Below are 26058 nucleotides of genomic sequence, written 5' to 3'. Positions count from 1 at the left end.
CATAACTCACTAGGGTCTTCAAAAAACATGATTCAGCCCGCCGGACAGCTGAAACTTTATGTTGACTCTCTCTGCAACATCTATAAAAAAGCTAAGACACAAACCTGCAGGAATTTAGAGTGTCAGATATGTGGGATGACTCCAGCCAAAGCAGAGGGCAGAGCTGGGAACCAAGTTTCAGTGTGCCGGAGAGCAGGTTTACTGACAAGGCTGGTTTTTTCAGCTTTAGCCTTTCCAAAACTGTGTTGAATCCTACAAATTGTCCTCATATGGTAAATATAACAGTCCAGGTCTTCAGCATGAATAAAAACAAGCCCCTGTTCAGCTTGGTAAGGATGTGAGAGCACTCAGGGATGAGGACTTCAATGAGGATGGCTGAAACAGCACTTCATACATGCAGGGGAGAGCAAGGCATCACTCGGAACCTCTGAAATACTGAAGGAAACATCTTGTATTTGACTGTGGGACAAAGAGGAGCAATGAAGCAGCTTGAACACCCAGAATGAAGCCATCTTCCCCTCTCCTGTTACTACCTAAAAAGAGGGAAGACTCTTCATTTTCTGCCAAAGCAGACCACATTGGGTTTGCGTGGCAAGGTTTTGGTAGCAGAGGGCGTACAGTAGGGGCTTCTGTGAGGAGCTGCCAGAAGCTTCCCCTATGTCTGGCAGAGCCCACGCCAGCCAGCTCCAAGATGGACCTGCTGCTGGCCAAGGCTGAGCCCATCAGTGATGGTGGCAGTGCCTGTGGGATAGCATAGTTGAGAAAGGGGGGGGCAAAAACTGCGCAACTGCAGCTGAAGAGAAGAACAACTATCTATGTGAGAGGAACAACTCTGCAGACACCAAGGTCAGTGGAGGAGGGGACGGAGGTGCTGCAGGCGCTGGAGCAGAGATTCCCCTGCAGCCCATGGAGGTTAATGGTGGAGCAGATATCCACTTGCAGCCTGTGGAGGACCCCACATCTGAGCAGGTAGATGCCCAAAGGAGGCTGTGACCCTGTGGAGAGCCCATGCTGGAGCAGGCTCCTGGCAGGACCTGTGGCCTGTGGAGAGAGGAGCCCACGCTGGAGCAGGTTTGCTGGCAGGACTTGTGACCCCGTGGGGGACCCGCGCTGGAGCAGCCTGTTCCTGAAGGGCTGCACCCCATGGAAGGGACCCACGCTGGAGCAGTTCATGAAGAACTGCAGCCTGTGGGAAGGACCCACATTGGAGGAGTTCACGGAGGACTCTCTCCTGCAGGAGGGACCCCACGCTGGAACAGGGGAGGAGTGTGAGGAGGAAGAAGTGGCAGAGACAACATGTGATGAGCTGACCACAACCTCATTCTCTGTCCCCCCGCGCTGCTGAGGGGGAGAATTTGGGAGTAAAGTTGAGCTCAGGAAGAAGGGAGGGGTGGGGGGAAGGTGTTTTAAGATTTGGTTTTCTTTCTCATTATCCTACTCTGATTTGATCGGTAATAAATTGAACTAATTTCCCCAAGTCGAGTCTGTTTTTTTCATGACAGTAATTGGTGAATGATCTCTCCCTCTCCTTTTCTTGACCCATGAGCCTTTGGTTATATTTTTTCTCCCCTGTCCAGCTAAGGAAGGGGGTGACAGAGCAGCTTTGGTGGGCGCCAGGCATCCAGCCAAGGTCAAAGCAGCACACAGACACACAGCACAAACTCACAGAAACAAGACAGGCAGGAAAGAGGAAAAGAAGAAAGAAAAAAAGTCTGGAATTGCAACGACCTGTCTGACCTAAGGAAGTATTGGATATGGCAGACTGCAAACAAGACCAGCAGAGTATAAAAGGGTCACTGACTCCAGAGACAGCATTTCCATCCAAAAGCCAGTGGGTAACCTTTTGCAACAAAAAAAAGATATTTTTTTTTTTAAAGAATTATAGACACTGACAACAGCCAGATTAAAGCAGCAGCAAACCAGCCAAGATCTTCATTTTTCTCAAAGACAATATCCCCAGCTTCTCTAAATCAAATCATGGCATACCTATTTTTTTTTTTTGCTTTAATACAAAATAGACATTTTAAAGGCAACTAAAGAGAGAGAAAGAGATCTATTTCAAAGTGCAGTTGAACATTTCCCTCTGGACAATTTCTTCTCTTGCAATGTCCTTAGCACTGCCAGCGCCATATTTCAGCACAACTAAAAGGCAGTGCTTCTCCATATTACAGTCCTGCAGACTTGTTTGTTTAGTCATTCCTCAGAGGCTTAATGTTGTTTGGAGGCATTTACAACAATTAATCGCCCTCAAGTTCCCAAGAGCAAATTTTTATTTTCTCACACAAGGCGGGAATCAGGTGAAAGGTTACAGGGAAACCAGTGACCAGATCCAAACGGTGAGTGCTGCATTAGCCACAATGGGGATTGAAAGCCTACTTTTAGTTAAGAAAGAATTAAATTACCTTACTGTATATTAGTAAGATAATCGACCTTATGTTTGAAGAGAGGAAATGACAGTAATTTGCTATCTTCTCTGAACAGGATGAAATAAAACATGAAATGTTTAAAATTTTTATTTTTTTTTAATAGCTAGTAAACTTATATTAATATTCAACTGCAGAACAGTAAGAAAAACAAGGGCTTTGATGTTAGGCTGGTATAACTGCCAGGGCTGCAAGGGTCTCCTATTATGTACCAGGATATCAAGATGTCTTCACTAATCTTAATTTAATCTCATACATATTCTTCATCAGTTACCATTAAGGGAAGTTTTTCACCTGATGTCCTGTGGAATACAAACAGTGTTGCTGATGGTCACGGTGACTAAAAAGAAAGGTAAGATCAGTTAAATTGAAGGGGTTGACAAGAAACAGTTCAGAAGTGGTTCACCTAAACCTGGCAAGCCTCTCAGGGAGAAGAGCTGTTGTACAACAGGTCACATGCAGGGCTAGGCTCAAAAGAACTAATGTTAATAACTGAAAAATGGGCAACAGCATAGATCTTGATAAAACCCACAATGTCTGTGGCCAACAATAATGCCATTGACATACATGCATCCAAATCTGCTATGGACTACATCCTCTGGAGCAGACAGCTTTCAGAAGCACCCTCTTTCCCCTTCACCACACCAAATAACAGAGTCTAGTGGGACTCTAAGCAGTCATCCTCCCTTTTTCGAGTGCAATAAAGAGAACAAAAGGGAAGTGCAATGGCGCTGTCCTGTGATTCTTCCTGCAAATGGAGAAAAGATCAGAAAAGGCATTCAAAAGGAAGAAAGGAGGCAACAAATCACGAGGAATGAGTTGTGCTGCATTCAGGCTAAAGCATTCTGCATCTTTCGCCAGTTAAAGCCAGGAATGGCACAGTGACAGCTGTGCATAGACACAAGCATAAATGACTGTTTCAGGTCCTTTCCATGCTACCTTTTACTTTGCCCCACTGCCTCAATTAGCGTAGCTTCACCAGCCCTGGTGTAAGCAGCTAGCATTAAGCAGTAATATATAAGCAGAATATACAATAAAAGAAGGATACATTTACAAGTCAAATGTTGGGCGTGCAGATGTTATATAGCCGAGAGCTACTGAAATGCCTTTTTGTTTTAAAATTGTTTAAACTCAGTAAGTTTCATCACCAAAATTAATACCTGCTGTTTGTGCTGTAACAAACAGAAGAACCTATTTAGCATAGTGATACTCATCAGCTAAGTTGTGTATCTAAGATCTTACTGCACCTGCTTCTCCAGCACTAATACAAGTTTCAGAACTAAATTATATTTCAGCCAAACCTTGATCATCACACATCTGCATACTTATGCACTGCAGAACAACCCAAACATGCACAAACAAATCTTCGAGTAATGTCCTGAGAACAGCTAAAAATCACACAAATGAAGACAAGAGTAACAGTGTCTACCAGCATCAGACAATGAAGGAAACTCTCAGGTTTTCTAGCATGAATCTCAAGTCCCATCCTGCCTCCCTTTTGCACCAGGCAAGACATCTTGCTTCTCTACTTCTCCAGGTCTGTGTTCTTTTAGGCACATCAATGACTTGAAGTTTATAAGATCACGAAGTAGAAACAGACAACCAGTTTTCTTCCTGTGGATCTTGGGAAGAGAATAAACCTAGACCTCTGCAAACAAAGGGCCAGCACAATCCAGGTCTGTGGGAGTGCAAAAAGATCCAGGAAGAATGTTTTAAATATTGCAGATGACTCTCTCCAGTATAGTTGAGCCATGAAGGTACCACGTGCCTTAAAGACATGCAAGAAGAGTTAAAACTGCAAAGAGCTTACAATATCAAGTTGAACTGTTCTTATTTTGTACTGTAAATTTTCTTCCTGATTTTGCCTTGAAATTTTGCTGCAAAAAATACCCTTCTCTATTTGAAAAGTCACAACATTTTGTCACTTACTGCTGCACAGGGTATACAAGTACAGTAATGCAATTTTCACAGGAAGGTGGTATTTAGAGGAGCTAATATCACAGACACAACGAACATGAGGAAAACGTATGGAAGCACAGGAACATGAGACAATGGAGATAAAGCCAGATCCACAAAAAGAAGAAAATGTTGAAACTGGGACTTGAGCAGAGATGCTTGGGTGCAGGAAACAGAAAAGATGATCAAGGCCCTTCGACAGATTTTCCATTAGTAAAAAAAAAAATCTGCAGCAACTTGAGTTCTGGCTACCCACGAAAGCATAACTCCGCATTGGCAGGGATGGTCAGCTGGCACTGCTCCATTGCCTACGCCTGATCAATATTCTCTCAGTAGATATTCTACTTCTGTCTGCAAAGGGGACCAATGACCTCAGCATGTGAACATGCATCTCTAGAAATAACTTCTACTCAATACACACAGGCTAATGTCTTCTCCTGTTGTTCAAAAAGAAAAGAGCAACTGCACCTCCATCTGCAAAAGGAAGTGTTAGAATGTACCAGGCTATGATGCCAGCCTGTGAATGTTAATTAAACAGAGACTACTATCCTGCAGTGCAGAACCAGATATTTTAGAAAATTTGAGCTTAAAAGAGTACAAATCAGCCTTGAGTATCAGTTATTTGCTTAATTTACATTTTCTTTCTCACTCTACCGTGGCATTACACTGTTAGGAATAGTATTTTAAGTATCTAAAGCACCCCACTTTAGGAGCCTGATGTTCCAAGTTCAGCACTGCAACGCCCAGCATTACCACATCTGCATTTCTGTGCGGAACTGCTCTGAGAAAGCATCCCCTCGAGACCTGCCAAACCTGAGTGTGGATCAAGAAATGAAAAGTCATTGCAGTGGTTCACAGCGAAATAATTTTCCTCTAGGATTGCCCCTTTAGTAACTCATCCTTGATGTTCACACTATTATCTGTATTTTTCATCCATACTATTCATAGCCCTGTGACACAGCTGTATTGCTGCATGGGGAAGCTTCTGGTCCCAAACCCAACTTTTTTACCTTTGGATCAGCAGTCAGCAGCTTGAATGCTTGATATACTTGTGCTTCTTTCACGCCCCCGCCGAGATCCAAGAAGTTGGCTGGTTTTCCACCATTCAAGGATATTATATCACATGTTGCCATTGCAAGTCCAGCTCCATTGACTGTAATTGTAAACATCAAGTGCTTGTATTTCACATAAAAGTATATAAGATTTGTGAAAAGGCTTAAAATGTATCAGCACAACCATGTAACATGGCTCAAAATGTTACTTAAATATTTATTTCTAAATAGGTCAGTACCTATTAAGGATATTCAATGCAACAAATAATTCAAATCTGGTGCAAAGACATGAACATTTACATTTCTTTATGACTGCAATTTTAGGACTTACACAAGCACCCTCCCTTAAGCACGTATGAGCACTGGAATGGTAACTGTGGAAATGCAAAAATGTCTGATTTTTTTTTTTAAAAAGAGAGAAACAAAAACTTCTGGGACTGGTGATCACATCACAAGACACAAAGGACAAATTGACTCCTTAAGCTCCCTTCCCATCATTCCGATGGCAGTAGACGATGCTTTGTATTACTGTAAAACAGATGACTAGAGTTTGAAGACAGGTACCAGATGCTCCTGAAACTGCCTTTTATTTTGTGTTTGCACCAGTCTAAAAGCATTCCCATGGGCACGAACATCCTCTGAGCTAGGGAAAGTAGATGCAAATTATTTTTCCCCACTAAGTTTCTCCTGCTGGACAAAGTAAGCCTTCTCTGTCACCTGCAATTCAACAGCAACAGTGTTGCCAATTATTGTTTGGGGTTTTTGGTTTGGGGTTTTTGTTTTTTTTTTTTTAAATTGAGAATAAATCTCACTGTCACTCACTGAATCAACTGCAACGTATTATCAGTATCTTTGAGATTTGTGGTTAGAGTACACATCAAAGCAATGTAAATACTGGACATATTCTAAAACCAGTCATTTCATCATGCTGAGATAAATTAATTAATTCAATTAGATGCATAATAAAATGTTGTACTGGCTAAAGAATTCGTACAAAATGACAATTATTTAGAGCATAGCTGACTTTTTTACTTATCTCTTCTAAACACAAGAGCAATTTCTGTTCTACAGAAACTTCAAGAAAATAAGAAACTATTTTTTCCTTTTAACAACCAAGCAGCTTCTTTAACAGCTTTCCTTAAAGGGAAATGGAGTTCAGTTCATTTGTAAATGGGAATATCATGTTTTTACACACACATTTTTGGAGTGCCTTCTGAGTAACACAGTCTCGTTTTTAAAAAGTAATGATCAAATTTTGATGACTTCTCTTGTTTTGTTTTAATTACTGGAAAGACCAATTGCATCAGCTTAAAATTTCAGAACGTAGAAACGCCACAGGCTTCTCCCTTAGCCCGTCTTCTCTCTGGCATCACACATGCCCTGCCTGTCTGCTGCTGTGGCCTTCATCACAGTTTCAACACAATTTTAGTTTCATTCCTGCAAGAACTAGTGGAAGGACAGACAACCTCAGCAAAATAGACTGAAATACTGTCAAGGGTGGATTGAATGTCAGCATGTAAACAGAGTCTATACACTCAACAAGTATGAATTTGTCTTCAAATGTCTTTTGGATTTATTTGTTCTTACCAAAGCAAGCAATATTTCCATCCAGTCCTATGTATTTTAAGTCATATTTGGCAGCTTCGTTCTCTATAGGCTCATTTTCAGACTTGTCATCCATGGCAAATATTTCTTTTTGCCTAAATTCTGCATTGTCATCAAAGTTTATCTTGGCATCAAAACAAACAACTAGAGAAAAAATATAAAACAACATATAGGCATTCAGAGATTACAGTTAGAGCTTCTGAAATACTACTACAACTACAGCAGGGAGGGGGAGAGGGTCGCTTAGGGACTGATACTGCTTCCAACATACAATCAGCTGAACTTCTAGCATTTGGTCCAGTATAGGAGGGTAATTTTGCCTCAAATCCTATATTGAGGAAAGGTACAGCAAGCGCCTCCACACTACAGTCATGTGCCTTTGTCAAGGGATGATCCTCTATGTTTGCTTTAAACGACGTTCCCATTAGTTATGAAGGTAGTTTTTAAGATGTGGACAGATGGTCTGCAGTAATTTCATAAAAGAGTCTATTTTCAGTATTTTGCAAGTATGACAGATATAACAGGCAACAGGTTAGCAATCCAAAGCAATGTTTGGTAACTTGTATGCATTTAAAGTTGAGCAAGACAAAATGCTTTCCTTAGCCGTATTTTTAGTTTATAACGTTATTAGCTATACACACATTATTTCCCTAAAGATCTAAGTTAAAACAACTTTAAACCAACATATGGTAAAAATGATCAAAAGATTACTTTTAAATAAAGAAAATTTTAAAAGTAAATACAAAACTTCTCATCAATGTCAGCATCCACTATGGTTGTAAAAACAAACTGAAAAGTAGCTAAACCTGACTATATTGAACAATAGATACCAAAGACTAGCTGGCAGACATAATATTCACATAAACACAAACAGTAAAAGAAATGTATGTAGAGTGAATGCTTAGTTGCCTATTTATTGACTTATTATTTCTATGGGTTTGCACAGGCAAGCACCTCATTAGATTAAAATGTTCTAAGTAAATGTACTATGTACTTTACTACTAAGTAAATGTAAGACTATATATTTTTATAAGTATTTTATATATTACATTTTACTTTTTAAGTAATTTGATTTGTACTATATCCAGATTATAATTACTAACTGAACTATAATGGATTTCTCAATGCAAACCAGCCAGATTTAAGTGCCTTTAAAAGCTGCATCCAGAAAAATCAGATAGTTTTTCTTTCTGCAGTGTTTTGATTCATATTGCTATTGAAATGCATACATGGAACACAGGCACCCACTCATGAGCACTGTACATGTCTCTAATTCTAATTGGCCTCTAGTTGCAAAGACAATTTTTAGTCTTTGATATAGATACACATCAACTGAAATAACTAATCACACAACCTTTCTTGGTTTACAAATGCCTTTTTTTTTTTTTAATGTCCAACTGCTTAACTTAGGAGAAAATATCTAAGTAAACAGCAAACAAAGCACAGAAATAGGAGAGTCTCAATTGTACATCTTGATTTGCATTGGGTTTTCTTGTTTTGGATTGCTGATGTTGCTGGGGGTTTTGTGGTTTTTCTAAATACATTTGATTTGTAACCAAACCAGATTAAATTAAAATAGGATCATATTTAGCTTCAGTGACTGCAGTTTCAGGAAACCATTAATGAGGGTTTGTGTACAATAAGTCCCTCTTGGAAGAGTCTAGATCTTACCTGGTCAACCAACACGTGAGAATCTGCCAAAAGGAGAAATGTCTGACGTTCATAATACGCTTCTACTGTATTAGAGCCGCCTTAATTTTTTTTTAACAATGGACTAAAACCTGTACCATTTTTCTTCGTCAAGTTTTCAGTTCCTTAAACTGCTAAAACAACTCAAAGCTAGAGTAAAACTGCAGTTTCAGAGCTCTGTTTTACCTTAGACATGAACATACTCAATGTCACATTAACAGAATCTCATTTCAACACAACATTCATCTTTAACAAAGGCCATGCTGTACAAAGTAGCAGGAAAAACACCTATTAATATTTATCAAACCATTTGCATCATCAAAAGCACATTGTTACATGCATGACAGATTATACAAATGAAATTTTTCTTCTAAACGAATATCAAAGAAGGCTCAACATGTATATTCACAGAGTATTTCTGTTGATTTTGCTAGCAGAGTAGGATTTTTGTCATCTGCCAATTCAACGACTTACACTAAGAGCAACCAAAACAAAAAAACCCAGAGAAATTGGCAGTTATAGGCTTCTGACCCAATAGTGTCAACATAGAATTTGCTACTAAATTAAACAAAAGGAAATATATACAACAATGTATTTTCTTATGGAAATTCACAAGTAAAAAACACAAAACACAGCAAGAAATAAATCCATCTTAACCATTACTTTGACAGGAATAATGGTCTTCATACAGAGACTTATATTTTATCATTAGAAATAACTGCATTAAGCTACTCAAATGTTCTTCCATTTGTTTTATATTCATTTTTCTTTAAGACATTTCAGATGGAGAAACTGCTAGCAAAAAAGAAATAAGCACAGGAAGACTTCTATGTATGTCTGCTAGTAAGATGGCTTTCACAGCTTGAAACCCACTCTGTTTCCGCTCCTCAGCTTCCAGGATGTGAAACACATGGGGAAATACCTCAGAGAAAACAGCATTAAAAACTCCTACCATCCCTCAAATTAAGCCCTGCTCACTAAATATGCACAGTCATTCCAGAAAAGCTAAGCTGGCAACTTATCCAAATCAGTTTATTTTTTCCACAGTGCCACCTCATAGCACTCTAGCAAAGATGCAAAGTTAGTACCACCATGGTTCTTTAGGACCACTAGTTTTGCTTCCTCTCGTTCCCAACTGTCCTCTCCTTCACTTGTCCCTACTTGTCTACCAATCCCCCCCTCTGTGTTGGTACCCAGCCAAACGTGTCCTCCGCACCTCGGCGATGCCCCTACTCTGTTATCTGACAGTGCTGTCTCTCCCCTTCACAGTTCCTTCTCGGTGTCTATACAGGACTACAGTGTCCACTCACTGATACCCAAGACACACTTAAAGGTCTTCCTTGCAGGTTTACACGGCTGAGCTGATGTAGGTGCTGAACTGGGGATTTTGCCCTTTGCTCTGCCTAAATAACAGGGTAGTAAAGTCCTTCTATACTAGTCATCTGAGCTCATTTTGAACTAGCAAGCATGAATATCGGAACAGCCTAGTCTTGGCACAAAGACCTCACCCTCAAGCTCATTTCTCTGCCTGATAGAAGGCAATTGTCACTGACATCCCAATTTCTGACACCTGACTGAGCATGAGGACTACTGAGTACCTTCCATACTGCCCTGTACTGTTAAGGTATCTTGGTCAATTATTGTAGTAAAAAAAATTTGATGAGGAAGGAAATTTGGGTTTTACAATATCAGTGGTCTTGAACCCACAGAATAAACCTGGTAAGTACATCAGTCATAGCAGACAAACATACTAATGAATTTGCTTTGAAGTGAGCATCACTATTCGCAGGGAAGTTCCAGCAGTTTTTGTCACACCTACTTTAAAGGTCCCATTCATCCTCAAAAGGTCAAGAGTGTCATGCGTTGCACACTGCTAGAACATGAAAAATCCAGACCATTCATTTTACAAAGCCCTATTTCATTGTTCTGCTTTAAGTTCACCATGCAACACAAAATGAAAATGTCCTTCTCACCTCATTCCCAACTGATTTTAATGAAGCCAGTGGATCTATTTAAATAGCAGGGAAAAACAACAGTCTATTAGGTTCTGAATGCAATTTGTCTATTTCCATTTAAAATACAGGCTACAGTAGAACTACACTGGTCAACAGCAGGGCTTTTTGTCTCTTTACCCCCCATACACACTTCACAAATTGCTTAAGAACCAATGGCCCTAGAGTTAGTTGCTCAGAATTTGACTTACATTTATTAAGCTGAGTAATGTTTACAACACAAACTATTGATTCAGTGTGCATGTTATTATGGTACATCAAATGAGCTGGAAATCTGAGCACACAACGCTGTGAAAGATTCTCAAATAAAGAGTTAAAGCATTTGGTGGAAATCATTCTCATGAGGTAAACTCTATCCAGAGAGCTAAAGGATTCCTGTGGCAAGAACATCAAAAAACACAACCAAGAAGGAATTTGAAGAAACCCAGGGGGGGAAAAAAAAGGATTGAAAAGCAGAATGCATACATTTAGTTCATAAATATGTTCTTTAAATTTAGTTTAACCTGAAATCAGCTCATTATGGTAAAAAAACCCAACTGATCACACCTTTGATCATTGTTATTGTCTCTGAATTATCCTCATATTTTAATAGACAAGATATTCCTTTTTGTATTTGTTTTTAAAATACCACTTTAGAAAAGGGCATTTTAAAGTCCCGGAGCCCATTTTATAACAAAGAACAGCACTTTATAAGATGTGTTAATAAAATGGGGTGGGGCAGGATTTGTTTTATATCTTTTAGCACTTTTTCAGAGTACATTACCAGCAGAATTTTCCTTTTAAGCTGTGGACGTTTGTCTGCCAATTCTTTTGCATTTGTTTTGTTAATAAAAAGGAAAAAAGAAGGTTGGACAATTGGAAGAGACTGCATAGTTTCTAGCCACAATTCAGCTTTTGAATTCCTGACCAGCTGTGCCAAAAACACAGACTTTTAGTGAAAAGCTGTTTACTTTACCAACTAGCTGTGGGCACATAAAAGGTATTTTTAAAATGCTAATTCCTTCAGTTGGTACTGACTCCTATACGGAGCTCATGGTCTTAACTGACATAGCAGTGGTCTTTTTCCAAAATTTTCCAGAACTGCAATGAAGCAGCCACATTCCTAATGTCTGTTAAAATGCGCAAAAGCTTTCTCTTGCCATTTTCTAATTTCCACTTTAATGTGTAGGCTTATCTTATAAAGTTGGTTAAAACCTGGAATTGTCTTTCTTGAGTATTCCTTATCAATGTTTGTCATGAAACACCCACCAGCACTTCCCAATGTCAAGGACTTTTCTCAAGTCACAAAATGATATTATAGGTAGAGCCTTTACTAGAAAGTCACTCGTCCTTGTAAACAGCAGCCTTTGACACTGAAGTCTCAGCTAGCTCCCCCCAAGCTCCACAACTTCTCACCTTTATCTATTTAAATTAAAGAGAAGAAATAAAAAGGGAGGGGGCATGAACACCAGAAAATATTGGCATTAGGGATGAATGCAAGGATAAATATGGTCTGCCATCAAATGAAACTGTGAGGTGGTAACTATGATCCGCTTGGATCAGCCCTACTCTATGTCAGTGTACCACAGGCATCTTTAGTCCCTCTTCTCTTTTTGTCCAAGCTAATTGGATGAAAATGACAAATGGAAGGAAGGGTTTCAGATGGAAAACCTACTACTAGAGTGACAAGAAAGCTAACCCAGCTCCTTTCATTTACCCTATACCTTCTTAGTCCTGTATTCAGGGTGGAGGCAGATCTATTACCCTTTTTCTTCCCAAAGGACGTATCTCAGTGTCTGTTCCAGCTGGAATTTTTCCTGTGCTCTAGCAGGTTGCACAGTCATACACTTATGATTTTAACTTATCTATATGTTTACAAATGTAAAATAACAAGTTTCTTTCTGCATAATCTCAGGAATTCTAGCAACATTAACAAAAAAATATCGAAGACAAATCAAAACCAAGAAAAAACCCAACTTTGTACAAAGAGCAGAAGAGCAGAAAATACCTCTGTTTCTCACCAAGCGTAACATGTAGATGCCGATACTTCCAGTTTTTGAATGAAATAACAAAAGGTATTGAAATGTAAAATCTGCCATGGGAATATTTATGACTGTTGCTTAAATTACATTACAAAATGAAATTAATGCAAAGCTGCTGCTACAGCCTTCCATGCAATTTAATTTATAGTTTGCATAAATAAAGAATTATAATGCATTCATTTGCTTCCTTCAGTTTCTTACCTTGCCCTTCTGGAGTTTCACCAAAGGGATTCACTTCAACCTGAGTGGCATCAATTTTCAAGAAAAGATTATACAGCTTCTTAATTTGATCTGCTGCCTAAATTTGATCAAGCGATGTACAATTACCACACAGAAAAATAAAAGTTAAGGTTTTCAAGGCAAAGGTAAACCATTATTGATTATTTTTAATGTATTAAATTGCACACTAGCTCTAGATAATTGCTGCTTTTATTTCTGTTTTCTTAATCATATTTGTATAGTATCTAAAATTGCTATAATGCAGCATCATGATACTGCATAACATTTAGTAAATGTGCATCTAAAGACTACACAAACTGGAGATTTTCTACAAAATAAACAGCACGATTACTATGACAAGTTTAATTTGGAAAGTGCCTAACAGTTCATAATGACATATTCTTCAGTATGCTGAGATCTAACTTGCATTCACGTTAATCAGTCTAAATTCAGAAACCATAAAGCAGTATGTGCACATTAGTGACTTCAGAAAAAAACATATATTTCTCCTTCCTACATCAGTCTAAATGTTTCCTTGAAGAAATTATGTTAGAAGCATGCTTCTTTACTTTTACAAGATACTCTTGCTTGTTCCTTATTGTTCCACACCATCTATCTCTGTGACTCGTTCTGTGGCCGAAAGTATTGTGGCTGACTACTAACTTCCAAGCCTTTTGTTCTGAAAACATTCTTCCATTAATAGAAGAACTTAAACAGCAGCAACATGAACATGCATAAAAAAATCCCTTTGGTTCATTACACACTGACAACCTATTAGCTGAAATAAGTTTGCAGATGAAGAAGTGCACTAATAAAGAGGCACTCAAATTTGTTCCTTCATTACTGATCAGTTAACTGAAGTACACAAACCAAAAATATTTTGAACCTCTCCTAATAAGCAAAGTGAATGAGAATAAAAACCCCAGAAGCCAGCTTTCTCTCACATCATTCATAAGAAAGGAAAACATTACGACTGGAAAGACTCGACGCTGTTACTGCACTACACCAGGAAGAACATGGTGAGGGATGTTCCGATCTCCCTCTACTCAGTGCTGGCAAGGCTGCACCTGGAGGGCTCTGCCCGGTTTTGGGACCAACATGTCAAACTCTTTAAAGAATTACAGTTTGGAAGCAGTATACAAATTGCTTATGAGTTCTTTCCGGCTCAAAAGTCATCAGCTGAAGCATTCTCAGTGGTTTTAACTTTAAAAAAAAAAAAAAAATCAGTTATAAATCTGCACCCACCAAGGCAGCAGTTTCCTTGGTATGGACACTCTGGTTGACAAACTGTCCTAATACCACATGGGTAAGGCTACCAACAGTGACGCTACGGAGGAAGTCCCCCACTGTGCAACCACACATTGATTCTGGGCAACCTGAAAAGCTGTTGTTGCCCCAGTATGCTGCTGTAATTTTAACAGATCACCAGAAAAACTTAACTTTTATTAAGGGCAGCTCGATCTTTCAGCACCTCTGTGAATCAGGCAGCTTAATGTCAGCATTTCTCCTTCTCCAGGTCTACAAGTACTGAGCCACTTTGAGGCAAAGCATAAAATCCTAACCCAAAAACACAAATGTACAAGTAAATACTAGGATTTGTCTGAATAAAAACTATGTCCCTATGCTTCAGCAAATTCCTTTGAGTTGATAGCACAAGGAAAGAAATGCCTTCACTGCAGCATTATTTGAATGTATTGTTGAAAAGTCCATGTATTGCTGTTAATTATTAAGTACCAGAACTCTTCAAGGGTTGGAAGGTTCTACACAATCATTCCTCCTCATTAGATATACAGCTAAGTCTTCAAATGTTAATCAACTTAATGGTTATGCATTTGTTAATTGCACAGTTGGGATAGAAAATAATTAAACTGCTGAATTAAAAATAAAGGAGTTATACAAAAACGACAGTTTGATACTATGGAAAAAACCAGGCAAAAGTAGCTTAAACAAGCTTTTTCTTCTCTGAAAAATTATACATAAAGGCAAAATATCTTGCATATTTGTGCACAATATGGAAATGGAATTCTTATATATATATATAAAGATACTAAATAGACACAGACTTCTGGGTTTGAGTTGAAGTTTGGGGGAAAAAAAAATTTCAATTGCACAGACAGATACACTTTTACTTCTCCCCACATTAAAGGTCAAAACTTCCAAAAAAGCTCTATGCATGTAATTCACTGGGCTCCAACGGAATTCCAATGAAATCAAAAAAATCCCACGTGGTGTAGCAGCATGTTGTCATCAACTGCTTCAAAGACCAGGGACTTTCACTTTGGAACGATAAGGACCTTATTCAAATTGCTAAAGCCTGATGACAATTATATAGGTGCAATTTAATATTTAAAATGTCAGAACAGTCCTGATCTAATGGTCACTTAGCCTTTTATGACTATTTGGATAGCATTTACTGTATAGCTGGGCTAAAATGTCTTCAATAAAAACTGAGGGAGTAGATTGAGTTACCTGCTGTTGCAAAGGCCCTTTGAATCCCAAATTTTTTGCCATCTGCAATGCCTGATGATCCTTTATACCTTCAAAAATATCTATTTCCTCCTGTAAGAGAATGTGCATAAATATAAATATTCAATCTGAATGGAGATTTATAACTTCAAAAGGAAAACACTTAGTATACATTTGCAAATTAGTAATTAAAGCATGGCTGTTTGCCAAAGTTCTCTGAGACTGAGGCTATAGCAGCTGCCTATAGGGTATGTTATAATTACCACACCAACTATGAAGCAGTCCTTCCAAAAAAAATATAATTCTTCAGGGTGGCATGCTGACAAGACAATGTGACATCAGTTTTCACTTTTAATTACTGTACAGATGGCGTTGACAAATATTTAGTCTGTTAATTTTTATGACATCTTCTGGAATATTTTCAAGGCAATGGTGTCACTGCCCAATAACATTGTGAGGTTTATATAATTTTAAAATGCACATTAAATATTTTTACAAGTTTTTGAATAATTATACTTGATTGTATCAATTATTTTCCCAGATGAATAGCTTGTCCACTCATTATCATGCCACAGTAACCAAAAAAAAATAGTTAAATGTAGTCATCGTTAAGAAAGCAACTACAACAGTTGCTACTACAACAGTATTTCAGATGCAAGAGTCATCCAGGTACAAAGAAATAATTAACAGCTTTGTCAGTTAATAAAAAAACCAACCACAGAAACAATAACCATATTGGCACTGACCCACTTGTGAAAAAACTGTGTACCTTCCTGAAAATGAAGCTCACTCATTTAACATTTCAGATATTGAGTTTAATATATCATGTAACAGCCAGATTTAAACTCTTTTTCTAAATCGAGCTGGAGACACAAACACTAATAAAATCAGATGTTAAACATGATTCATTCATCTACGAGATGATAGGTCTGATCCCCTATTTGGTGAAACACAATTTTTATGGTTCTTATTGTCTTTGTTCCATACATGGAAGAAAGAAAAATGGAAGGAGAAAGGGGGGAAAAATATTATTTTGGATAACTGACTAGGAAAAACTGTAGTAAAAAATGTTATTTTAATACCTTAAAGATACGTTCTGGGCTAGTAACTGCAACTTCTTCTATGTCAACACCACCCTCAGGACTGCCAACCATAACAGGTCCATTGCAGGCTCTGTCCATCAAAATTGCAAAGTATGTTTCCCTGGAAATATTTAGTGCTTCTGCAACCATCACCTAAAAATTAATACAGGGAAAAAAAAAAAAGACATAGCAACAGTTCTGACTGGTCCATCTAGCCGGTGACACTTAATTTGAACATAGCGTTACTTCCTTGAGGTGTCAGTAGCAAACGTCGTAAAATCTTTTGCAATGGAAAATGCAATTAAAAATTAACAAAACCAACAAGGGACAGTATTTCTCTCTGCTGTGATCAGGCAGAGAACATTATGGCTCACGTTTTCTGCATTGCCTTAAAATGCAGCAGTTTGACACTCGCTGTCCTGAAAAAGTTTGTTTCATTGCTTTTACAAGATATTACAACCCAGTGATTTCCCCCCCAATAAATCCTCTCTCCCTAAATAAGAGACTCCCCCAATGCCGCTGTCCTCACTGGGGTATGCAACAAGCAGTGTAAACCAGGAACACCAAATAGTTGAGTTTTTTCCCAAAAAGAGAATTGGAGATGCTGCTGTGTCCGTAAAGGGGACCTCCATATTGCCTTGTTATTCCCAACAAGCGCTTTAACACACTGCCCCCAGAAAAACTTAAGTCACAAGGGAGTACAGTCTTGCAAGTCACATAGATGTAAAGGAGGGTACGCTGGCTTCCTGATGCACTGCACCAGTGGCGCTGTTCCTTAACAGTAAGGCTTTGGGCTTAAGTTCTCCCCTTCATTCTGACAGAATGCCATCCTACACTTATACTCTCAGCACTGAATTCCTGCCCTGCCTAAGTATTTCCTAAAGAAATGGGTTTACAGATAATTCTGCCACCCAGCTTTTTACTTCCAGTTTAAGAGAGACAGGCAGATGTGTACCTTCTGGCATATTCTAGAAAAATAAAAATTTATTTTTCCAAAAAGCTGCTCATTTCTATTTATTACTATAAACTACAGAGCCCTTTTGTACCAATATCTGACAGATACCTCAGCACGCAACAAAAAAGATTATTCAAATCCTACATGATTGGAATCTACAAGAACTCACACAAAAATTGGGGGGGGGAAATGGCCCATAGAAGTCCTTTGTTACAATTTTCTCTCCTCCCAAAAATATGCCAAAGCCCTTTTCATTTGAGTACTACAATAATTATACCTTCCCCTTCATCTGAACTCTTGATTTTTGCAATCAATTGGTTTAGCAATAGCTATTAAAGAAATTTCAGAGATTAAGTAGTTTTACATGTGGCAGAGGACTCACGAAACTATGTTTTGATGCAAGAACACTGAATTCCCTCAAATATTCTTCATCTTTAAAAACAACAACATAAAAAACACACACACAAAAAAAAAAACCAACAAAAACCACCCTGCATACGATCATTACTAATCGTTCCTTATGATCATAACAAGTGCCATATTCTCAGGTACAAAGAGCGCAGTTCTGCTCTGCACTATGGTTTTGCTTTTCAACCTGGAAGTTGAGCAGCCACCTCTGCAACTTAATTAGCACCACAGCTTCTCCTTCTCATAATCAACTACATTCTTCCTTAGCAGAACTACTATCTCCTATCTTTCAACAGAAGTAGTAGAAATCAGGAAAATCACTTCCCTAAGATTAATATAATTAATATAATTAAAAAGGAATAAGTGGCAGTGTCTTCCTAAGATGTTCTGTTTATAAAGTGACAGTTTTGAACAATAATTGTAGACAAAGATCAACACTCTGAATGAACCATAAGGTGAAATTCATTCTATCAGTCAGCAGTTCAAACTCCTTAGGGCTGAGAGGCATGTATACACCTGCAGTCTTAAAACCCTGCCTACCCAGCAAGATGTGTTCCATCAAATAAGTATTCCTGGGGTTTTCATAGTTCAAGGACTATAAACAAGAAAGATGCACTATACTTTCACCCAAGTCGCTTTTTTGACGTTCTACTCTGGAGTACATAAGAAAGAATGTACTTACCTTCTGCCAGGCTGTACATCTTAACAGAACAGAAAAAAAAGTAAGAGACAAGGAATTAAATAAAGCCCTCTGTGCTCAGAATGGAAGGAAAGATGCTATATCTTTATGGGATTTTTAGACTCCGAAGAAATTTTCTTTATAGTAATTCAGTTTCCTTCTACTTTTATCTTGCTTTATTCATAGAACATAGGGTGACATAAAGGAATAGTTCAAATACGCGACTGTTCAAAAGCAAACTAAAGAAAACTAGGCTGAAGGAGACAACAAGAATCTAGAAAACTACCATACTACTTAAAAGCATCTGCCTATTTTAGGCTACTATAAAGGGATGCTAAAAGCCAACTTCAGAAACATATAGCTCATCGGCTACCTGCCAAGATTTATCAGGTTAATAAGCAAAGTTACGGAAAGCACCCTTGATTTGCTACTATTAGTCTTTTTACCTGTATGCATGTTTTCACCTTCTTACATATCCTGCATCAGTGTATCTGAAAAACGTGAGTCAATTGCTTTAGCCATAGATCCAATAAAACCAGCTGGTCTGACTGGATCTTGTCCGAGTTGTTCAGACAGTTTGCAGAGTGCTCAGGATCAGGGCCGGACGTAGGATGGGAATCCACTCAACGAGCCTTAAGGAATTCATTTGCAAGCACAGCAGGAACACACAACAGGAACTTACATTGCTAAATCAGGTATCTTTTCAACTACTACTTCTGACCCAAGTGATTGTCCTCACTGTTGCTAACTAACCATGTCAACATTGTCAAATACTGCTGTCTTAATTCACAAAACTATTGAAAGTCTATCTCCTTTGTAGTAGGCAGGCTTATTGTATAGTAAAAATTGTCCGACTGTGCAGCATCTCTCATTTCTCCCCCAAAACACAGTCCCTTTCCTTCACCATCCTCCCCGTTTGATGCAGAGCACAGCCAGGGAAATTGGTGTTCAAGGTCTTTAAATATTATTTGTTAGAGTCTACCTATCATTCACATGACAAAACTAATGCAAACACATTAATGAACAGTTAAGACTAGAGAAATTGAACCTACTGTTGACTTTTCTCATAATTTGTCTGTTTTGCTTACAATAAAGAATATGAAGCATCATTATCTATTTTACCACATCAGGTTTATATTTAAAATGTCCTGGGGGAAAATCAGTTTTCTTTAAAAATTCCTGATAACTTCAAGCTTTCCTTCTCAAAATCAAATCATTACCTCAAAGTTTAAGTCACACATCTAATTTCATGAGGGTAACTATAACAGCTCTTTTCTACTGAATCAAATATTCAAAATGTTAATTCTGTTATTGCTTGGAGAGAAAACACAGGTAGCAAATTCTCAGGTTGTCATGATAAGAGAAGACTGTATTCTCAGATAACCAGGCTCTCCAAATTCCAAGATGCCATAAGAGGATTTTATGTAAACTCACAAAATAGCTTCCAAGTTAGAGGGGAGCTGAGGAGACTGCTGTTTATTTAAGAAACATCAATCTAAATTGATGCTTTAAATTCTGTAGTAGGGGCACTAGCTGACAAATAAAGCTGAAAACTCCATTTTCTTCTCCATAATTATACTAATTGTAGAAAATGTCTATATTTTATTCCTTCCTTACAAATACCTGTAAAGGGTATGTGACTTCCACCCCCTGACTTGACACTAGCTCATTGTTTGCTTTGCAGAAAGCGACTTCATAACTAAAGACGTTTATTACCTGATTTTTTAAAACATGAGTTCACCCAAACTTCCCAGAACATCAAAAAGCTTAAAACCCACAAAACGTAAAAACATGCTCTATCTATTCTTTGTGAACTGCAATTTTTAACTACATGTACATACACATATTCTTACATGCACATAGGGAGAATATGCCTTGAAGTAGAACAAAAATGCCTATTAACTCTCTACTTCCTCACTTTGCAAGCTTGAAGAATCTGTCCAGTGTTTTCTGTGCATTAACTACCTGCTGCATATCATAAAACATGCTATTGTTATACCTTGTTACATATGTATGTGATGAAAATATGAATTGGCCCAGGGCCTTTAAAAGCCAACTCTATAATCAGAATGGAAGTCTATGACAACAGATGATTAACTTCTCCCAGTGAAAAGCACTACACCAGTTGATCATGCGTCAGTAACAAAATACTTGCAAGCTGTGTCCTGAAAAGTTTCCAGGTAACTCAACATGGCCTGGCAATGCACACTTGCAGCCCAGAAAGCTAACCATATCCTGGGCTGCATCAAAAGAAGCAGGACCAGCAGGTCAAGGCAGGTGATTCTCCCCCTCTACTCTGCTCTCGAGCCCCCAGCATAAGAAGGACATGGACCTACTGGAGTGAGTCCAGAGGAGGGCTGTGAAGATAACCAGAGGGCTGGAGCACCTCTCCTATGAAGACAGGCTGAGAGGGTTGGGGTGGTTTAGAGAAGAGAAGGCTCCAGGGAGACCTTTTATCAGCCTTCCAGTACCTAAAGGGAGCCTACAAGAAAGCTGGAGAGGGACTTTTTACAAGGGCCTGTAGTGATAGGAGAAGGGGTAACGGCTTTAAACTGAAAGAGGGTAGATTTAGACTACATCTAAGGAAGCAATTTTTCACTATGAAGGTGGTGAGGCCCTGGAAACAGGTTTCCCCAAGAAGCTGTGGATGCCCCATCCCTGGAAGTGTTCAAGGCCAGGCTGGATAGGGCCTTGAGCAACCTGGTCTAGCGGCAGGTGTCCCTGCCCATGGGAGGGGGGTTGGAACCAGATGATCTTTAAAGGTCCTTTCCAACCCAAACCATTCTGTGATTCTATAACTCTATAGTAAAGGAAAAATACACAGTCTATCAAGATTATATACTTTCCTGCACCACCAAAATAAATAACTGAAGTTCAGTAGTTCAAACTTCACCTTAAACTTCACATGTGACCCAACTGCTTACTCTTGACCATTGTTTATTCATACAAGCAACATGTGGATGGGGAGTAAGCAATTACAAGTTAAACCACCTACAGTTATTCTATACGTGGTACAAAAATCGTCTTAATATAAATCCTTTGAACAATGAATTTCAAAAAACCCCAACACCCATACCTTTCTTCCCTTTCAGTTTCGAAGAAAATTAGAAGTTTCTTTTTCAGAACTGAATATATAAGTGTACGAACAGACTTGCATTCAGACAAGAATGAAATTTCCTGTATTGATGTATTCAAAGTAGGTCAACTAGTGCAAAAGAATAAAACCAAAGAATTTAAAAGAGAAAGCTGCTTTTACAATACAAGTTTTTCAAAGCAGAGTGCCTTAATATGGAAAATATATATCCTTTTTTATAGCCTTAGTATTATCACAATCTCTGACAGACATGCCTTAATTGTGATACTGTTCCTTCTTTTTAATGTCTAGTATTTCTTTTTAACAACAACTGTAAAGAGTGATGATAATCCGCTCTCCTTGCTCCCCAAGAGAAGAACCGCCTGTGCACCTTCCTCCAGCCCTCATTAGAGAGTATCTTTCCAGATGGGCGTTCCCCTTCTATGCTAATATACCAAACCGTTCACAACATATTAAAAGCGAACTGCAGTTCTTTTCAGCTCATGGGAAATTATCTCCTGGCATCAATACATACCTGTATGAAGATCCTTGCTTAGTAAAACAAAGCAAGAGAGGCAAATATTACATTGTAGATAGGCAATTGCTAGGATTTGCTGACTTACAGAATTCTACTAAGGTAATGGAGTGTCTTGCTGAAGGGCTAATCTATGCTTCTTTTATTAAGGCTGATACAGAGCTGATACGTTTATGCTGCAGTAAATCTTGGCACCCTGCAGTATGCACCATCGTGGGTAAATGAATTACCATGTTTTAGCTGAACCGCTACCATAGACACATTTTACTCTGTTTCTGCAACAAGTTAGGAAGAATCTACTTTTAGATACATTTTGTTTTTTGAGATCATCCTCATGCAAAGTCATCTCTCCCTGTCTTTAATAACAGTTGCCCAAAGCTGAGGGTGAGTGAAAGAGAGATAGTATTATTACTACAGGTAGTTGTTTATATATTACTTCTCTAAGCAGAATGTCAATAAGCATGTACAGTTAATGCTATATACAATTATGCTAGCACTCAGTATGTGTTTGATGAAGGATGAACCTATGACAAAGGATTCCCTTCAACACAGGTAGCAGAAATGAATTTATTTTTCCACTGCTGGGTATGCTGAAATTAATATACAAAAATACATACACACAAAGAAAGAAAAAGTAACATTTTTGTTCCTACCATCAACTAGGTGCAATCAATCAGGCATTGGAGAAGGAATGAAAAAAATTAATTTATGTCATACACACCAGCATATTAATGCAAAATTGCAGCTGAACGCAGCTCTCTACTTTTAAGAGGCAAAAATCTTACCTTTTTAACTGTCACACCATCCTTTGGAGTTTGCTTTGTTGACAGATTGTACCCAATCATCTGTTTAGCAAGCTGTTCAACAATCTTAGGGCTACAAACAAAGGAAAAAGGTTAGTTTACTGAAATATATTAAAAGAAACAGTCGCATAGCTATTGTAAACAGCTTGAATATTACAACAGAAGCAACGTATTTATGCTTTTTCAATTTTAAAGCCTTACTCTTTAGTTAGATGGACTCCTCCTTTCAATCCACTATTGAAAACACCTTTTCCTCTCCCTCCGGCCAGAATCTGTGCCTTCAGAACAATTTCCTTTGCCTCTGTAAAAGAAAAACACATTGCTATTCTATCGCGTGTCATTTATCAAGCTTGTTAGTGTAAATTTAAAAAGCATTTCCACTTTAGACTCTTTAAAAACAATGAGAAGTTGTTCATAACTGGTGAGCAACAAAACAAGAGTCAATTCAGCGTTTTGACAAAGCAACCTTGCAAAAAAGAACTGTTCAAGGAAGTTAAAGGCTGAACATGCACTACTTATTAGCTGGATAAATAAGTTGTTATTTAGATCAAAACCATGCTATTAATGCTACATGGCCTGCACAATAAACCATACAACCAGCATACAGTTTGACAGTTTGCACTCTGGCACAGTTTTTAAAACATGACTCAGATCATATTTTGTCTTGAATGCAAAACAAACAAAAGCTCATCAAGGAAATAAAATATATTCCATTCCTTCCTCCGAACACATGTAAGCAAAGCAATGGATGTGGTCCTAAAATTAGAAATCCCCATCTCCAACGGGCAGGTAAGTGTAGAGCAAGGGCAGTAGCTCTGAAAACATGTTCATCTGTTCGTGAAGCATCACTTGAATCTTTGGCGATGTGAGTGCAACAGTACCTTAGTAACAAGAAAGTGCAGCAAGATACAGTGACTAAAGTAACTGCACCAAGACCTACGTTCCAAACAGAAGCAATCCTGACACACGGAGTAAAATGGGGGGCAAACAGGAAAAGAAAAAACAACCAAATAAAAACATCACTCATGATCTCTACAGCTCCATGGACCATAACAGCTTCTTGAACCATAAAGGCCTGCCAGGTGCCTGTAAGGTGTTTATTAATACTGAATACTGTCACTTTGCACGTCTGTCATAACACCGCCAGGTATTCTGCAAAGTCTGAGATCCCAGTATTAATGTATCATTAAGTGGTGCCTAGAAAAGGCTATCATTGTTATCCTTTTGTGATTGAGTCAATTCCCTCTGAAGTCTGTCAAAAACTCTGAATTCAGTGATGTTTGGACTAGGTCACACCTTGAACCACAACACTGTATGCAAGTATGCAGGAACACATGAGAATTTTTCATTAAATTGATAGATCTACTGTTGAAGTGGTACAGAGGACACGGATACTTTCATTCATACAAACACAGGATTTCTAGGCTCGTAATACATAAAAATATTTTACAGATGATTAAATATGTTTGGAGGCGTGACAATTTTTGGTGCAGACAAGCTCTGACACAGCCTCATTTCAAAGTTCCAGTATAATAAATTTCAGCAACTAGGAAAAAAAACCAAAAAGGTGGGTCTTGTGATAGAATACATATTATGAAATAAATATTCTATTTCTGTATTAAGACAGAAACACATTTTCAGTATAGCTATTGGCGGTATCGTACTCAGAGATGCCTGATTTCCAAGCTTCTCAAGGCAAAATCTCTCCACATGTTTATCCATTCAGTAACATTTGACATACATCATTCTGAACCTTAAAAGCACTATCCTTGAAAATACTTCATGCGTTCCAATATATTCATGTTCTGGGCTCCCTATTATTCATGGCACTGCGAGGCAGATAACAAGGAAATTTAAATGCAACAAAAAGTTTTATATCAAGTGTTGCCTAAGCACACAAATTATTAAGATGAATTAAAACTATAAATCACTTTCTAACCTGCAGCAGCAAACTCTAAAATCACAATAGCTGTTGTGATAGAGTGCAATACAGTATTGTTAATAGATGGTGCAAGCATTTAATTAGATTGGTTTTGGGCGCCAACCATCCTGACAATGTGAGTTTTGATTGTCAGTGATAATGTGTTATCAATTATGTGAGCGATCATTGCCCTCACTGCCAACCACACAAGTGCTGCTTATCTTCCTTTGGCTACAGGAAATGAAGTTAGAGAAAGGAATTAATGTATACATTTTTATAATCCACTAGAGGACTATCAAGGCAATACAATAACTTCAGAAAAACAACTATCAAAACCATAAACAAACACACTAGAAAGTAAGCATAACTGTGTAAAGATTAGACCTGAAGAACTAATCAATAGAGCAGCTCAGCAGAGCGCAGTACAGCAAGTTCTTCTTGCCCTGGGGGAAAACCAACAGGAAGCAATTTAATTCAATAGTTATTTGGCCAATCTCTGTAAAACGAAGTAAACCAGCCAGATCTTATTTTGCAGTAACTAGGCTTGATCATTCAGTACTTACCAAGTTGATTCACTACTTAATGTCACCATTTTATTTAAAAAGCCGATTTCCAGAAATGCTCACACAAAGGTTTTATGCTATCTCCTTCCTGAATTCCCAAATCACGTTATGAAAGACTACCCCAAAACAAAAATGTGGTTTTAGCTGAATATATGAAGTAATTCGCCTTCACTTGTAGGCTCTAATATAAATAATTAAAAAAAAAAAAAGATCTAAAAAGCAGTATGCAAAGTCGATGTTAGACCCATTAAAAACAAAAAGCTATGATTAATTTCCATTAGCACCCTTCCAAACTGCTATAGTAGCACTGGAGAAATGTCTAAGCAGGGCTGTGTAGTTATAAATACTGGATTTGATGAGAACCTAGCACAAGCAATGTGTCTTTTCACTACCATATAGTGCAACGTTTCAAACAGCACTGCATTAAGGCTTCAATGAACTTCTGTTTATGTCCACTCACTGACAAGCCTTTGTGTAAATTAAAAAGCAAACAACAAAAACTAAACCAAAAACACACAACAAAACAAACGCAAACAACCGGACTGCTTCTTAAGAGTGCATAGAGGCTTTTTTGTTTTTTGTCACCGATTTAAAAT

At 38.1% G+C, this 26058-nt stretch overlaps 1 protein-coding gene across 4 annotated transcripts in view; it reads right to left on the bottom strand.

Moving 5' to 3' along the window:
- SUCLG2 (succinate-CoA ligase GDP-forming subunit beta) overlaps nucleotides 1-26058 on the bottom strand; it is a 137554-nt gene that overhangs the window by 50734 nt on the left and 60762 nt on the right. For all 4 annotated transcript variants that reach the window (XR_010373297.1, XM_064453506.1, XM_064453507.1 and 1 more), the window contains 7 exons: nucleotides 23180-23279; nucleotides 22961-23051; nucleotides 16526-16678; nucleotides 15447-15536; nucleotides 12960-13056; nucleotides 7019-7180; nucleotides 5390-5532 (listed from right to left, as the gene is read on the bottom strand). Coding sequence is in view for 3 of the 4 variants with exons in the window: in XM_064453506.1 (XP_064309576.1) it covers nucleotides 5390-5532; nucleotides 7019-7180; nucleotides 12960-13056; nucleotides 15447-15536; nucleotides 16526-16678; nucleotides 22961-23051; nucleotides 23180-23279 (836 nt within the window). In the remaining variant the exon portion in view is untranslated. The remainder of the gene's footprint in view (nucleotides 1-5389; nucleotides 5533-7018; nucleotides 7181-12959; nucleotides 13057-15446; nucleotides 15537-16525; nucleotides 16679-22960; nucleotides 23052-23179; nucleotides 23280-26058) is intronic.

The sequence above is a fragment of the Phalacrocorax carbo genome, chromosome 6, assembly GCF_963921805.1.
Source record: "Phalacrocorax carbo chromosome 6, bPhaCar2.1, whole genome shotgun sequence".
Lineage (NCBI taxonomy): Eukaryota > Metazoa > Chordata > Aves > Suliformes > Phalacrocoracidae > Phalacrocorax > Phalacrocorax carbo.
The sequence above is the reverse complement of the archived record's forward strand: the minus strand, read 5'-3'. Positions and strand labels throughout refer to the sequence as shown.